The sequence below is a fragment of the Schistocerca americana genome, chromosome 3, assembly GCF_021461395.2.
Source record: "Schistocerca americana isolate TAMUIC-IGC-003095 chromosome 3, iqSchAmer2.1, whole genome shotgun sequence".
NCBI classification, from domain to species: Eukaryota; Metazoa; Arthropoda; class Insecta; order Orthoptera; family Acrididae; genus Schistocerca; species Schistocerca americana.
The window spans coordinates 973,394,423-973,408,683 of record NC_060121.1 but is presented as its reverse complement, the minus strand read 5'-3'; the positions used below and the strand labels follow the sequence as shown (position 1 = coordinate 973,408,683).

Sequence of the window (14,261 nt, the reverse complement as noted above, 5' to 3'; positions counted from 1 at the left end):
TACCACCTCAGTAGATGCACTGCGTGTGGTGCTCGGAATATGCCCCATAGATATCACGATCAAATACAGAGCTGCGAGGTACTGGTTAAAGGGGGGAGAGTAGGTAAGGTACACACAATAACTTGTGTGCCTATAGAGACGATACGTCACCTTAAAAGTTGGCGTTTGGATACATGGCAAGGTGAGTGGGATGTAAGTGATAAGGGACGTAGACTACACGACTTTCCCTCTGACATACGGGAGTGGTTGAGAATGAGACATATCGATCCTAGCCGCGGTATGGTACATTTCTTAACCGGGCACGGACCTTATTCCACGCACTTAAACCGCGTGAGTCTGAGGCAGACACCTACATGCACATGCGGGGAAGAAGGTTCCGCACAACACACTGTCTTTTTCTGCGGGCAATACGAGAACAATAGACATACACTACACTTAGATTACACAGATATATACACAGCAATAAGAGACGAAGAACAATGGGCACAATTAAACGCACTGACAAACATTATTTCAAAAACAACACATGAAGAGTATATGCGGACACGACATTACAGACATGCCCATGTGCAGCGTAACAGAAATCTCCAGAGGATGGACAGCGATACCCACAGTGACAACGAAAATAGTGACAATGAGGAGGAAGCTGAGATGTGACAGTAAATAATCAAAAGTGCTGGCAATCTAGCCAAGAAAGCACCAAATGCTGTACATGGGTGGGCACCTAAAGTATTAATACATAGGATTAGTAATAAATAGGATAAGCAACATTATTTGTCTACTAATAACCATTTGTGTGTGTGTGTGTGTGTGTGTGTGTGTGTGTGTGTGTGTGTGTGTGTGTGTGTGTGTGTGTCTGTGTGACTGGCGGTCAACGGCTCGAAGAAACCATTTCGAGGTATTCACATTCGGTGATGGTACTAACAAATCTCTCATCTATCCTATCTTCTTTTTATATTCTTCTTAAAAAACAACAAAATTTTATTTGTATTTCAATCTTAAATTATTGTTATTTTGAAAAGTATCATTTTTTGTAAATGTTGTAGATAAAACAAAAGAAGAGAAAACTGATGAAAAACGAAAATTGTGAGATGTACGACCTGTTTTAAACATGAGGTAACAGGTCTATAATTTGGCAATAAAATAAATAAATAAAATAAATAAATATTAACATCAGCGGCTGCAATCGCAGGTGGCGGCAACCCGTCAGCTGGTCTGAGCAGTGCACACTTCTCACATACAGAGTGGACGATCCTGGTAGGATAGCAATTGCGTAAACAGTGTGTACAAGCAGTTGAGCCAAATTATTTTTTCAACTCAGTCACTACTTCGAGCAACTACTGTGAGCTTATTATGGCAGTGCTGTAAGGCGTAGGTGTGACTCGTTTCAAAATGGTTCGCATGGCTCCAAGCACTATTCGACTTAACATATTAGGTCATCAGTCCCCTAGACCTAGAACTACTTAAACCTAACCAACCTAAGGACATCACACACATCCATGCCCGAGGTAGGATTCGAACCTGCGACTATAGCAGCAGCACGCTTCCGGACTGAAACGCCTAGAACCGCTCGGCCACAACGGTCAGCCTGACTCGTTCACGTCAAGGAAGAACGAAATATTTTCAGAATCTTCTACAATCTGTATAATTTTGACATAATGATTCGGGTCAATATTAGCGATTTCCTGTCCTTTCACATTCGCTGAGTGAAGTGAAAAATGACTATCTACACTCCTGGAAATTGAAATAAGAACACCGTGAATTCATTGTCCTAGGAAGGGGAAACTTTATTGACACATTCCTGGGGTCAGATACATCACATGAGCACACTGACAGAACCACAGGCACATAGACACAGGCAACAGAGCATGCACAATGTCGGCACTAGTGCAGTGTATATCCACCTTTCGCAGCAATGCAGGCTGCTATTCTCCCATGGAGACGATCGTAGAGATGCTGGATGTAGTCCTGTGGAACGGCTTGCCATGCCATTTCCACCTGGCGCCTCAGTTGGACCAGCGTTCGTGCTGGACGTGCAGACCGCGTGAGACGACGCTTCATCCAGTCCCAAACATGCTCAATGGGGGACAGATCCGGAGATCTTGCTGGCCAGGGTAGTTGACTTACACCTTCTAGAGCACGTTGGGTGGCACGGGATACATGCGGACGTGCATTGTCCTGTTGGAACAGCAAGTTCCCTTGCCGGTCTAGGAATGGTAGAACGATGGGTTCGATGACGGTTTGGATGTACCGTGCACTATTCAGTGTCCCCTCGACGATCACCAGTGGTGTACGGCCAGTGTAGGAGATCGCTCCCCACACCATGATGCCGGGTGTTGGCCCTGTGTGCCTCGGTCGTATGCAGTCCTGATTGTGGCGCTCACCTGCACGGCGCCAAACACGCATACGACCATCATTGGCACCAAGGCAGAAGCGACTCTCATCGCTGAAGATGACACGTCTCCATTCGTCCCTCCATTCACGCCTGTCGCGACACCACTGGAGGCGGGCTGCACGATGTTGGGGCGTGAGCGGAAGACGGCCTAACGGTGTGCGGGACCGTAGCCCAGCTTCATGGAGACGGTTGCGAATGGTCCTCGCCGATACCCCAGGAGCAACAGTGTCCCTAATTTGCTGGGAAGTGGCGGTGCGGTCCCCTACGGCACTGCGTAGGATCCTACGGTCTTGGCGTGCATCCGTGCGTCGCTGCGGTCCGGTCCCAGGTCGACGGGCACGTGCACCTTCCGCCGTCTACTGGCGACAACATCGATGTACTGTGGAGACCTCACGCCCCACGTGTTGAGCAATTCGGCGGTACGTCCACCCGGCCTCCCGCATGCCCACTATACGCCCTCGCTCAAAGTCCGTCAACTGCACATACGGTTCACGTCCACGCTGTCGCCGCATGCTACCAGTGTTAAAGACTGCGATGGAGCTCCGTATGCCACGGCAAACTGGCTGACACTGACGGCGGCGGTGCACAAATGCTGCGCAGCTAGCGCCATTCGACGGCCAACACCGCGGTTCCTGGTGTGTCCGCTGTGCCGTTCGTGTGATCATTGCTTGTACAGCCCTCTCGCAGTGTCCGGAGCAAGTATGGTGGGTCTGACACACCGGTGTCAATGTGTTCTTTTTTCCATTTCCAGGAGTGTATTTTGGTGGAGGACCGTTGACTTTGAAGCATTCACGCTAATTTGAAAGAGTGAGGTCTTTTCCTTAACAGCCAGGAGCCTCATCCTTGTAAGAGCGAAGGCAAAGTTACAGCTTTCGGTAGCCAGCGTGGCATTCGCATTTCCACGCTCACAATCTCCGGACAGTAGACGGGATGACTCTGTCTGCCCAAAAATAGCCATATTGTCTGTAGGATCCTTCAGAAAGGTAAGGAATCTCTAGTTGCATGTCGCTCTCCGGATTGTGGCTTGTGAACAGCCATTTGTCTCAGGACCCGTACCCCAAAATGACATTCAGTTTAAATTTCAAAGTCCAGCATTCTGACTGGCCAACCGCCTTGCCACACCGGTAACATCGATTCCCATCAGATCACCGAAGTTAAGTGCTATTGGGCTAGGCTAGCACTTGGATGGGTGACCATCCTGGTCTGTCGAGCACGTGGCAAATGGGATGCACTCAATGCTTGTGAGGCCAATTGAGGAGTTAGCTGTTTGAGAAATAGCTGCTCCAGTCACGAACGCCAACAGAGGCTGGGAGAGCGGGTTAGTCACCACAGCCCATCCATATCCTCATCCAGCGACCCCTATCAGATGATTATGACATGGCGGTCGATAGGTACTACTGGGCCTTCTGAGGTCTCCTCAGATGGAGTTTAATGTTTTGTGATCTGATTGGTTCTTACTGCTATTTTCCATAGATCACACTCTTTCTCATCTGTACCTACGTGTCGAGCTTCTCTCAGGTCTGTTTCGAAATTGTACCATGGAGTGGGAGATATTTTCTGCCCTCTACCCCACTCCCAGGCACTATTGGTAAGATATACCGAAAATCCGAAGGAGTAGGGCATTGCTTAACTTTCTCACTTGATTTTTACTGATTGGAACTCGCAATGTCACCCAGAATTGGTCAGCGAGATTCCTGTTCCGACAAAAACACCTGAGTTTCAGGGAGTTTCAGATGGAGTACACTTACTGCTAGGAGAGCGAAGAGTCCACTTCTGACTGACAGTCTGAGGAGAGCACTCACAGTTAGACGGTCAAAGAGTAAGATCGACTGACGACTTGATCCTTGCCGTCATCTATGGCAGTGTCGCCACTGGCGCATTGAGCTCAGAGTCTCCAGACGCTACTGCCGTCGCTTTAGGTATTTATGCCACAAGTTTGGTAAGACGGACCAGCATTGTAACACTGATCCCGTAGGGATGTGTTGCTGGTTCATTCCCCTCAGGAGCGTTTTACGCCATTTCAATGCTTTGCCGTTAGCTAGTTGGTTCCAGTATGCACTTTGACGATCTTACTGGTGTTCGAACCTATTTTTCCATGCTCCTTCTGTAATTTAGTAGCAGTCCTTGCAGCCACTGGTTGTATTCGTATATTATTCGTATGTATATATAGCGTGTGTGTGTGTGTGTGTGTGTGTGTGTGTGTGTGTGTGTGTGTGTGTGTGTGTGTGTGTCGTGTAGTACCTATGTTGTCAAGGCGCTTCAGTCTGGAACTGCGCGACCGCTACAGTCGCAGGTTCGAATCCTGCCTCGGGCATTGATGTGTGTGATGTCCTTAGGATAGTTAGGTTTAAGTAGTTCTAAGTTCTAGGGGACTGATGACCTCAGATGTTAAGTCTCATAGTGCTTAGAGCCATTTGAACCATTTGAACCTATGTTGTCATGCTCTAATGGGCAACACTTACTAATTATCATTTGGTAACATGTTTCATTTGCGTGACATTATTATTTCCTTTAATTAATTCCTTTAAACACATGGGGTGCTTTCCTTCTCTGTATGTCACTGGAGATCAAACTTGTGCATTACTAGGGGTGTATAAGGCAGCACAACTGACATCTCTCAGTTACGTTTGCTGATCACGCATGACAGGGTACAGGAAATAGCATGGACGCTTGAGTACCACCATCAGATGCTTGAAGATTGCAGAATGGTCCACTGAGTGGATGCATCCCAGTTGCCAACAAGGAACATTTGAAGGAAGGGGTAAAGATATTCTCGTGTTCGAGATATTTGTACAGGATGCAATGGGAACTCCGTAGAAGTGAGCCATAGTGTCTCAAAAAGTAAACTTACAGTCCGAACATGTTTGTTTCCCCGTCACTCTTGAAACGTCCCCTTAGAAAAATTATGAATGACTGTGCTTAAACTGACACACAATATTTTTAGCGCAACGCAATCTGACTTTCAAAAATCCCTACAAAAGAATGGCCCTGACTAACAATAACCTATACCTTTCGTGAATCACTTACCTCACAAAAATCTTCGTTACTCGAACTATTGCAATACCGCGAGTGCCAATACTGCCAGCTAAATAAAAGATTCTAACTACTGAAGGCACTAACTACTGATAGGCATACTTAGCAAATGAAAGATTTTGACAGAGAACAAACAATGTATTTAGCTTAATAGTGTTCAAAAGTCATAATATATACAGGGTGTTTCAAAAATGACCGGTATATTTGAAACGGCAATAAAAACTAAACGAGCAGCGATAGAAATACACCGTTTGTTGCAATATGCTTGGGACAACAGTACATTTTCAGGCGGACAAACTTTCGAAATTACAGTAGTTACAATTTTCAACAACAGATGGCGCTGCAAGTGATGTGAACGATATAGAAGACAACGCAGTCTGTGGGTGCGCCATTCTGTACGTCGTCTTTCTGCTGTAAGCGTGTGCTGTTCACAACGTGCAAGTGTGCTGTAGACAACATGGTTTATTCCTTAGAACAGAGGATTTTTCTGGTGTTGGAATTACACCGCCTAGAACACAGTGTTGTTGCAACAAGACGAAGTTTTCAACGGAGGTTTAATGTAACCAAAGGACCGAAAAGCGATACAATAAAGGATCTGTTTGAAAAATTTCAACGGACTGGGAACGTGACAGATGAACATGCTGGAAAGGTAGGGCGACCGCGTGCGGCAACCACAGAGGGCAACGCGCAGCTAGTGCAGCAGGTGATCCGACAGCGGCCTCGGGTTTCCGTTCGCTGTGTTGCAGCTGCGGTCCAAATGACGCCAACGTCCACGTATCGTCTCATGCGCCAGAGTTTACACCTCTATCCGTACAAAATTCAAATGCGGCAACCCCTCAGCGCCGCTACCATTGCTGCACGAGAGACATTCGCTAACGATATAGTGCACAGGATTGATGACGGCGATATGCATGTGGGCAGCATTTGGTTTACTGACGAAGCTTATTTTTACCTGGACGGCTTCGTCAATAAACAGAACTGGCGCATATGGGGAACCGAGAAGCCCCATGTTGCAGTCCCATCGTCCCTGCATCCTCAAAAAGTACTGGTCTGGGCCGCCATTTCTTCCAAAGGAATCATTGACCCATTTTTCAGATCCGAAACGATTACTGCATCACGCTATCTGGACATTCTTCGTAGATTTGTGGCGGTACAAACTGCCTTAGACGACACTGCGAACACCTCGTGGTTTATGCAAGATGGTGCCCGGCCACATCGCACGGCCGACGTCTTTAATTTCCTGAATGAATATTTCGGTGATCGTGTGATTGCTTTGGGCTATCCAAAACACACAGGAGGCGGCGTGGATTGGCCTCCCTATTCGCCAGACGTGAACCCCTGTGACTTCTTTCTGTGGGGACACTTGAAAGACCAGGTGTACCACCAGAATCCAGAAACAATTGAACAGCTGAAGCAGTACATCTCATCTGCATGTGAAGCCATTCCGCCAGACACGTTGTCAAAGGTTTCGGGTAATTTCATTCAGAGACTACGCCATATTATTGCTACGCATGGTGGATATGTGGAAAATATCGTACTATAGTGTTTCCCAGACCGCAGCGCCATTTATTGTTGAAAATTGTAACTACTGTAATTTCGAAAGTTTGTCTGCCTGAAAATGTACTGTTGTCCCAAGCACATTGCAACAAACGGTGTATTTCTATCGCTGCTCGTTTAGTTTTTATTGCCGTTTCAAATATACCGGTCATTTTTGAAACACCCTGTATATCAGTTCATGACATCCAGTCTTACAAATTTGCTGTCTCTGATGGACACACGTCCAGATCGTCCGCTCTCAAAACTCCGCCATCTCACTTCCCCACATCCACCACTGCTGTCGGCTCACCTCCAACTGCGCAACGCTACGCGCTGTTAACAGCCAACTACTCAACACCACAATAGCAGATTCCAACAATGCAAACCAGCCACAGACTGCACACAGCAAAGCCAGTGATTTTCATACAGAGCGCTACGTGGCGTTACCAATATAAAAACCTAAACAGCCTACTTATCTCTTGTATGGTTTGAGTAACGCTTCAGAGATAGGAGTGGGCTGTTGTGGCTCCAGAGTTCACCTGATCTAAATGCAACTGATATGGGACCTCATCGAGCGCGTATTGTACATTGCTGCGACCGATCTTCGTGATCTTTGGTCGACGGTAGTGTGATCTCGGATCAGAATAGTTCACCAACGCTTTGCCTGCGTCTTGGAGTTAGTTGTGTTACTGGACACAGACGTAAACAGCGCGAACCGGCGATCCATACGCCCCTACTAATGTGCCTGTAATTGATTTGCTTATGAGTGTGTATAGAGCACAAATTTCTTAATTTTGTTTCCACGTTTACTGAGGTGTAGCATTTTCTTTGTGCACGAAAATCTGGTAAAGAAAAGTAAATGAAGAGAAAACTACTTAGTGAAAAATAGTCGAATCTGATCTACGTAAATATTACGTGCCTACAACACGTTAAGATCTCCCAGGGATCGATTTGTAATAGTAAAGAATGCAGGATAATTAGTGTCCAGCCACGATACATCCTTCTCAAAAAATGTTTATGTAATTTTCTTTTAATACTTCGATCTTGGCAGGTAAAAACAAAAAAAAGACTTTTTTAACTGTGTGGAGCAACATAATAAATCTAAACAGATTATTTGAACATCAACATTTTCATCAATCACTGCATATACATGTACTTCACCTTTAAAAGTGTTCCTTCCGCCCTCGCATATTTCGCCTGTTTTACTTTTATTTTTTATTTTTATTTACTTTTTATTTCTTCAGTTTTACTTTTACTAAGAAGGGATGACATGGAAAGAGGGTAATAATGTTTACCCGACGCTCTACATCTAGGTCTCTAGAAGAGCGTAGCGTTCCAAAGGATTGGAAAAGGACACAGGTCATCCCCGTTTTCAAGAAGGGACGTCGAGCAGATGTGCAGAACTATAGACCTATATCTCTAACGTCGATCAGTTGTAGAATTTTGGAACACGTATTGTGTTCGAGTATAATGACTTTTCTGGAGACTAGAAATCTACTCTGTAGGAATCAGCATGGGTTTCGAAAAAGACGGTCATGTGAAACCCAGCTCGCGCTATTCGTCCACGAGACTCAGAGGGCCATAGACACCGGTTCACAGGTAGATGCCGTGTTTCTTGACTTCCGCAAGGCGTTCGATACAGTTCCCCACAGTCGTTTAATGAACAAAGTAAGAGGATATGGACTATCAGACCAATTGTATGATTGGATTGAAGAGTTCCTAGATAACAGAACGCAGCATGTCATTCTCAATGGAGAGAAGTCTTCCGAAGTAAGAGTGATTTCAGGTGTGCCGCAGGGTAGTGTCATAGGACCGTTGCTATTCACAATATACATAAAAGACCTTGTGAATGACATCGGAAGTTCACTGAGGCTTTTTGCAGATGATGCTGTGGTGTATAGAGAGGTTGTAACAATGGAAAATTGTACTGAAATGCAGGAGGATCTGCAGCGAATTGATGCATGGTGCAGGGAATGGCTATTGAATCTCAATGTAGACAAGTGTAATGTGCTGCGAACACATAGAAAGATAGATCCCTTATCATTTAGCTACGAAATAGCAGGTCAGCAACTGGAAGCAGTTAATTCCATAAATTATTTGGGAGTACGCATTAGGAGTGATTTAAAATGGAATGATCATATAAAGTTGATCGTCGGTAAAGCAGATGCCAGACTGAGATTCATTGGAAGAATCCTAAGGAAATGCAATCCGAAAACAAAGGAAGTAGGTTACAGTACGCTTGTTCGCCCACTGCTTGAATACTGCTCAGCAGTGTGGGATCCGTACCAGATAGGGTTGATAGAAGAGATAGAGAAGATCCAACGGAGAGCAGCGCGCTTCGTTACAGGATCATTTAGTAATCGCGAAAGCGTTACGGAGATGATAGATAAACTCCAGTGGAAGACTCTGCAGGAGAGACGCTCAGTAGCTCGGTACGGGCTTTTGTCAAAGTTTCGAGAACATACCTTCACCGAAGAGTCAAGCAGTATATTGCTCCCTCCTACGTATATCTCACGAAGAGACCATGAGGATAAAATCAGAGAGATTAGAGCCCACACAGAGGCATACCGACAATCCTTCTTTCCACGAACAGTACGAGACTGGAATAGAAGGGAGGAACGATAGAGGTACTCAGGGTACCCTCCACCACACACCGTCAGGTGGCTTGCGGAGTATGGATGTAGATGTAGATACATGTACATGGTTTTCTGCAGTTCACACTTAAGCGCCTGGCAGAGGATTCATCGAACCATTTTCATACTACGTCTTTACCATTCCACTCTCGAATGGCGCGTGGGAAAAAGAAACAACTAAATCTTTCCATTCGAGCTCTGATTTCTCTTACTTTATTATGATGATCATTTTTCCCTACGTAGGTGGGCGTCAACAAAATATTTTCGCATTCGGAAGAGAAAGTTTGTGATTGAAATTTCGTAAATACATCTCGCCGAAAAGAAAACCGCCTTTGTTTCAGTGGCTGCCACCTCAACTCGTGTATCATATCAGTGACACTCCCACCCCTATTGCGCGATAACGCGAAACGAGCTGCCCTTCTTCGCATTTTTTCCACGTCCTCCGTCAATCCTACCTGGTAAGGATCCCACTCCGCGCAGCAATATTACAGCAGAGGACGGACAAGTGTAATGTAGGCCGCCTCTTCAGTCGGTTTGTTGCATCTTCAAAGTGTTCTGCCAACAAAGCGCAGTCTTTGTTTCGTCTTCCCCACAATATTATCTATGTGGTCTCTCCAATTTGTGTTGCTCGTAATTGTAATTCCTAGGTATTTAGTCGAATTGACAGCCCTTAGATTTGTGCGATTTATCGTGTCCCCAAAATTTATCGGATTTCTTTTAGTCTCCATGTGGATGACCTCGCACTTTTCTTTGTTTAGTGCCGATTGCCACTTTTCGCACCATACAGAAATTCTCTCTAGATCATTTTGTAATTGGAATTGATCGTTTGATGATTTTACTAGACGGTAAATTGCAGCGTCATCTGAAAACAATTTAAGGGGCTGTTCAGATTGTTACCAGCACAGAGCCTATGACACTACCTTTCGGAACGCCAGATATCACTTCTGTTCTACTCGATGATTTACCATCTATCACTACAAACTGTGACCGCTCTGAGAGGAAATCACGAATCCAGTCACACAACTAGACGATGCTCCATGTGCACGTAATTTGATTAATAGTCGCTTGTGAGGAACGGCATCAAAAGCCTTCTGGAAATCTAGGAGTATGGAATCGATCTGAGATCCCTTGTCGACAGCACTCATTACTTCATGGTTATAAAGAGCTAGCTGTGTTGCACAAGAACGATATTTTCTGAATCCGTGTTGTTTATGTATCAAAAAGTCATTTTCTTTAAGGTGATTCATAATGTTCGAGCCGCGTGGTATTAGCCGAGCGGTCTAGGGCTCTGCAGTCATGGACTGTGCGGCTGGTCCCGGCGGAGGTTCGAGTCCTCCCTCGGGCATGGGTGTGTGTGTGTGTCCTTAGGATAATTTAGGTTAAGTAGTGTGTAAGCTTAGGGACTGATCACCTTAGCAGTTAAGTCCCATAAAATTTCACACATATTTGACCATTTCATTTTGAACGTAATGTTAGAGTACAGTATATGCTCCAAAATCCTACTGTAAATTGAGGTCAGTGATGTGGGTCTGTAATTCAATGGGTTACTCCTATTTCCTTTCTTGAATATTGGTGTGACCTGTGCTACTTTCCAGTCCTTAGGAATAGACGTTTCGTCAAGTGAGCGGTTGTATATGATTGCTAAGAAAGGCGCGATTGTATCTGCATACTCTGAAAGGAACCTGATTGGTATACCGTCTGGACCGGAAGACTTGCCTTTCTTAAGTGATTTGAGTTGTTTCGCAACACCTAAGATATCTACTTCTATGTCACCCATGCTAAGAACTGTTCTGGTTTCGAATTTTGGAATATTTACTTCGTCTTCTATCGTGAAGGAATTACGGAAAAATGTATTTAGTAACTCCGCTTTAGTGGCACCATGATCGGTAAAATTTCCATCGCTATGGCGCAGTGAAGGTATTGACTGGTTTTTGCCATTGGTGTACTTTACATACGACCAGAATATCTTTGGGTTTTCTACCATATTTTGAGACAGTGTTTCATTGTGGAAACTCTTAACAGCATCTCGCATTGACGTCCGCACTAAATTTCGTACTTCCGTGAAGGTTAGCCAGTCTTGGGGATTTTGCGTTCTTCTGAATTTGGCATGCTTTTTTCGTTGCTTCTGCAACAGTGTTCTGTCGTGTTTTGTGTACCATGGTGGATCAGTCCCGTCTCTTATTAACTTATGCGATATGAATCTATCTATTGCTTTCGATACTGTATCTTTGAAATTGAGCCATATCTGGTCTACACTTACATAATTAGCTTGGAAGGAATGGAGACTCTCTCTTAGGAAGGCATTAAGCGAATTTTTGTCTGCTGTTTTAAATAGATATATTTTGCTTTTATTTTTAGAGTTTTTCGTTTATGTGGTTTTGAGCCTTTAGTGGTTGGATACTGGATTTAGGAATTAGTAATAGCTCTAGTAGATAAAAACTGAAGAAACTGCAAAAAGGTGGGAATTTAAGGAGATGGGACCTGGATAAACTGAAAGATCCAGAGGTTGTACAGAGTTTCAGGGAGAGCATAAGGGAACAATTAACAATAATGGGGGAAAGAAATACAGTAGAAGAAGAATGGGTAGCTTTGAGGAATGAAATAGTGAAGATAGCAGAGGATCAAGTAGGTAAAAAGACTAGGGCTAGTAGAAATCCTTGGGTAACAGAAGAGATATTGAATTTAATTGATGAAAGGAGAAAATATAAAAATGCAGTAAATGAAGCAGGCAAAAAGGAATACAAACGTCTCAAAAATGAGATCGATAGGAAGTGCAAAATGGCTAAGCAGGGATGGCTAGAGGACAAATGTAAGGATGTAGAGGTTTATCTCACTAGGGGTAAGATAGATACTGCCTACAGGAAAATTAGAGAGACCTTTGGAGAAAAGAGAGCCACTTGTATGAATATCAAGAGCTCAGATGGAAACCCAGTTCTAAGCAAAGAGGGGAAAGCAAAAAGGTGGAAGGAGTATATAGAGGGTCTATACAAGGGCGATGTACTTGAGGACAATATTATGGAAATGGAAGAGGATGTAGATGAAGATGAAATGGGAGATACGATACTGCGTGAAGAGTTTGACAGAGCACTGAAAGACCTGAGTCGAAACAAGGCCCCCGGAGTAGACAACATTCCATTGGAACTACTGACGGCCTTGGGACGCCAGTCCTGACAAAACTCTACCATCTGGTGAGCAAGATGTATGAAACACGCGAAATACCCTCAGACTTCAAGAAGAATATAATAATTCCAATCGCAAAGAAAGCAGGAGTTGACGGATGTGAAAATTACCGAACAAACAGTTTAATAAGCCACAGCTGCAAAATACTAACACGAATTCTTTACAGACGAATGGAAAAACTGGTAGAAGCCGACCTCGGGGAAGATCAGTTTGGATTCCGTAGAAATATTGGAACACGTGAGGCAATTCTGACCATACGACTTATCTTAGAAGAAAGATTAAGGGAAGGCAAACTTAGGTTTCTAGCATTTGTAGACTTAGAGAAAGCTTTTGACAATGTTGACTGGAATACTCTCTTCCAAATTCTAAAGGTGGCAGGGGTAAAATACAGGGAGCGAAAGGCTATTTACAATTTGTACAGAAACCAGATGGCAATTATAAGAGTTGAGGGACATGAAAAGGAAGCAGTGGTTGGGAAGGGAGTGAGACAGGGTTGTAGCCTCTCCCCGATGTTATTCAACCTGTATATTGAGCAAGCAGTAAAGGAAACAAAAGGAAAATTCGAAGTAGGTGTTAAAATCCATGGAGAAGAAATAAAAACTTTTAGGTTCGCCGATGACATTGTAATTCTGTCAGAGACAGCAAAGGACTTGGAAGAACAGTTGAGCGGAATGGATGGTGTCTTGAAGGGAGGATATAAGATGAACATCAACAGAAGCAAAACGAGGATAATGGAATGTAGTCGAACTAAGTCGGGTGATGTTGAGGGTATTAGATTAGGAAATGAGACACTTAAAGTAGTAAAGGAGTTTTGCTATTTGGGGAGCAAAATAACTGATGATGGTCGAAGTAGAGAGGATATAAAATGTAGACTGGCAATGGCAAGGAAAGCGTTTCTGAAGAAGAGAAATTTGTTAACATGGAGTATAGATTTAAGTGTCAGGAAGTCATTTCTGAAAGTATTTGTATGGAGTGTAGCCATGTATGGAAGTGAAACATGGACGGTAACTAGTTTGGACAAAAAGAGAATAGAAGCTTTCGAAATGTGGTGCTACAGAAGAATGCTGAAGATTAGATGGGTAGATCACATAACTAATGAGGAAGTATTGAATAGGATTGGGGAGAAGTTTGTGGCACAACTTGAGTAGAAGACGGGATCGGTTGGTAGGACATGTTCTGCGGCATCAAGGGATCACAAATTTAGTGTTGGAGGGCAGCGTGGAGGGTAAAAATCGTAGAGGGAGACCAAGAGATGAATACACTAAGCAGATTCAGAAGGATGTAGGTTGCAGTAGGTACTGGTAGATGAATACGCTTGCACAGGATAGAGTAGCATGGAGAGCTGCATCAAACCAGTCTCAGGACTGAATACCACAACGACAACAACAACAACAACAACAACAATGGCTCTAAAATTTAGCTCAAATGAATCAGTTATCAAGAAGCGTCTTACTTACGCAACGGCTTAAGTGCGTGGGACTGGC

The 14,261-nt window shown here is 44.3% G+C and overlaps 1 protein-coding gene across 1 annotated transcript in view; it reads left to right on the top strand.

Annotated features, from left to right (window-relative positions):
* LOC124606599 (proton channel OtopLc-like) overlaps window positions 1–14,261 on the top strand; it is a 229,782-nt gene that overhangs the window by 170,951 nt on the left and 44,570 nt on the right. Inside the window, exon 8 of the mRNA XM_047138584.1 lies at window positions 11,620–11,633. Within this exon, the coding sequence (XP_046994540.1) occupies window positions 11,620–11,633 (14 nt within the window). The remainder of the gene's footprint in view (window positions 1–11,619; window positions 11,634–14,261) is intronic.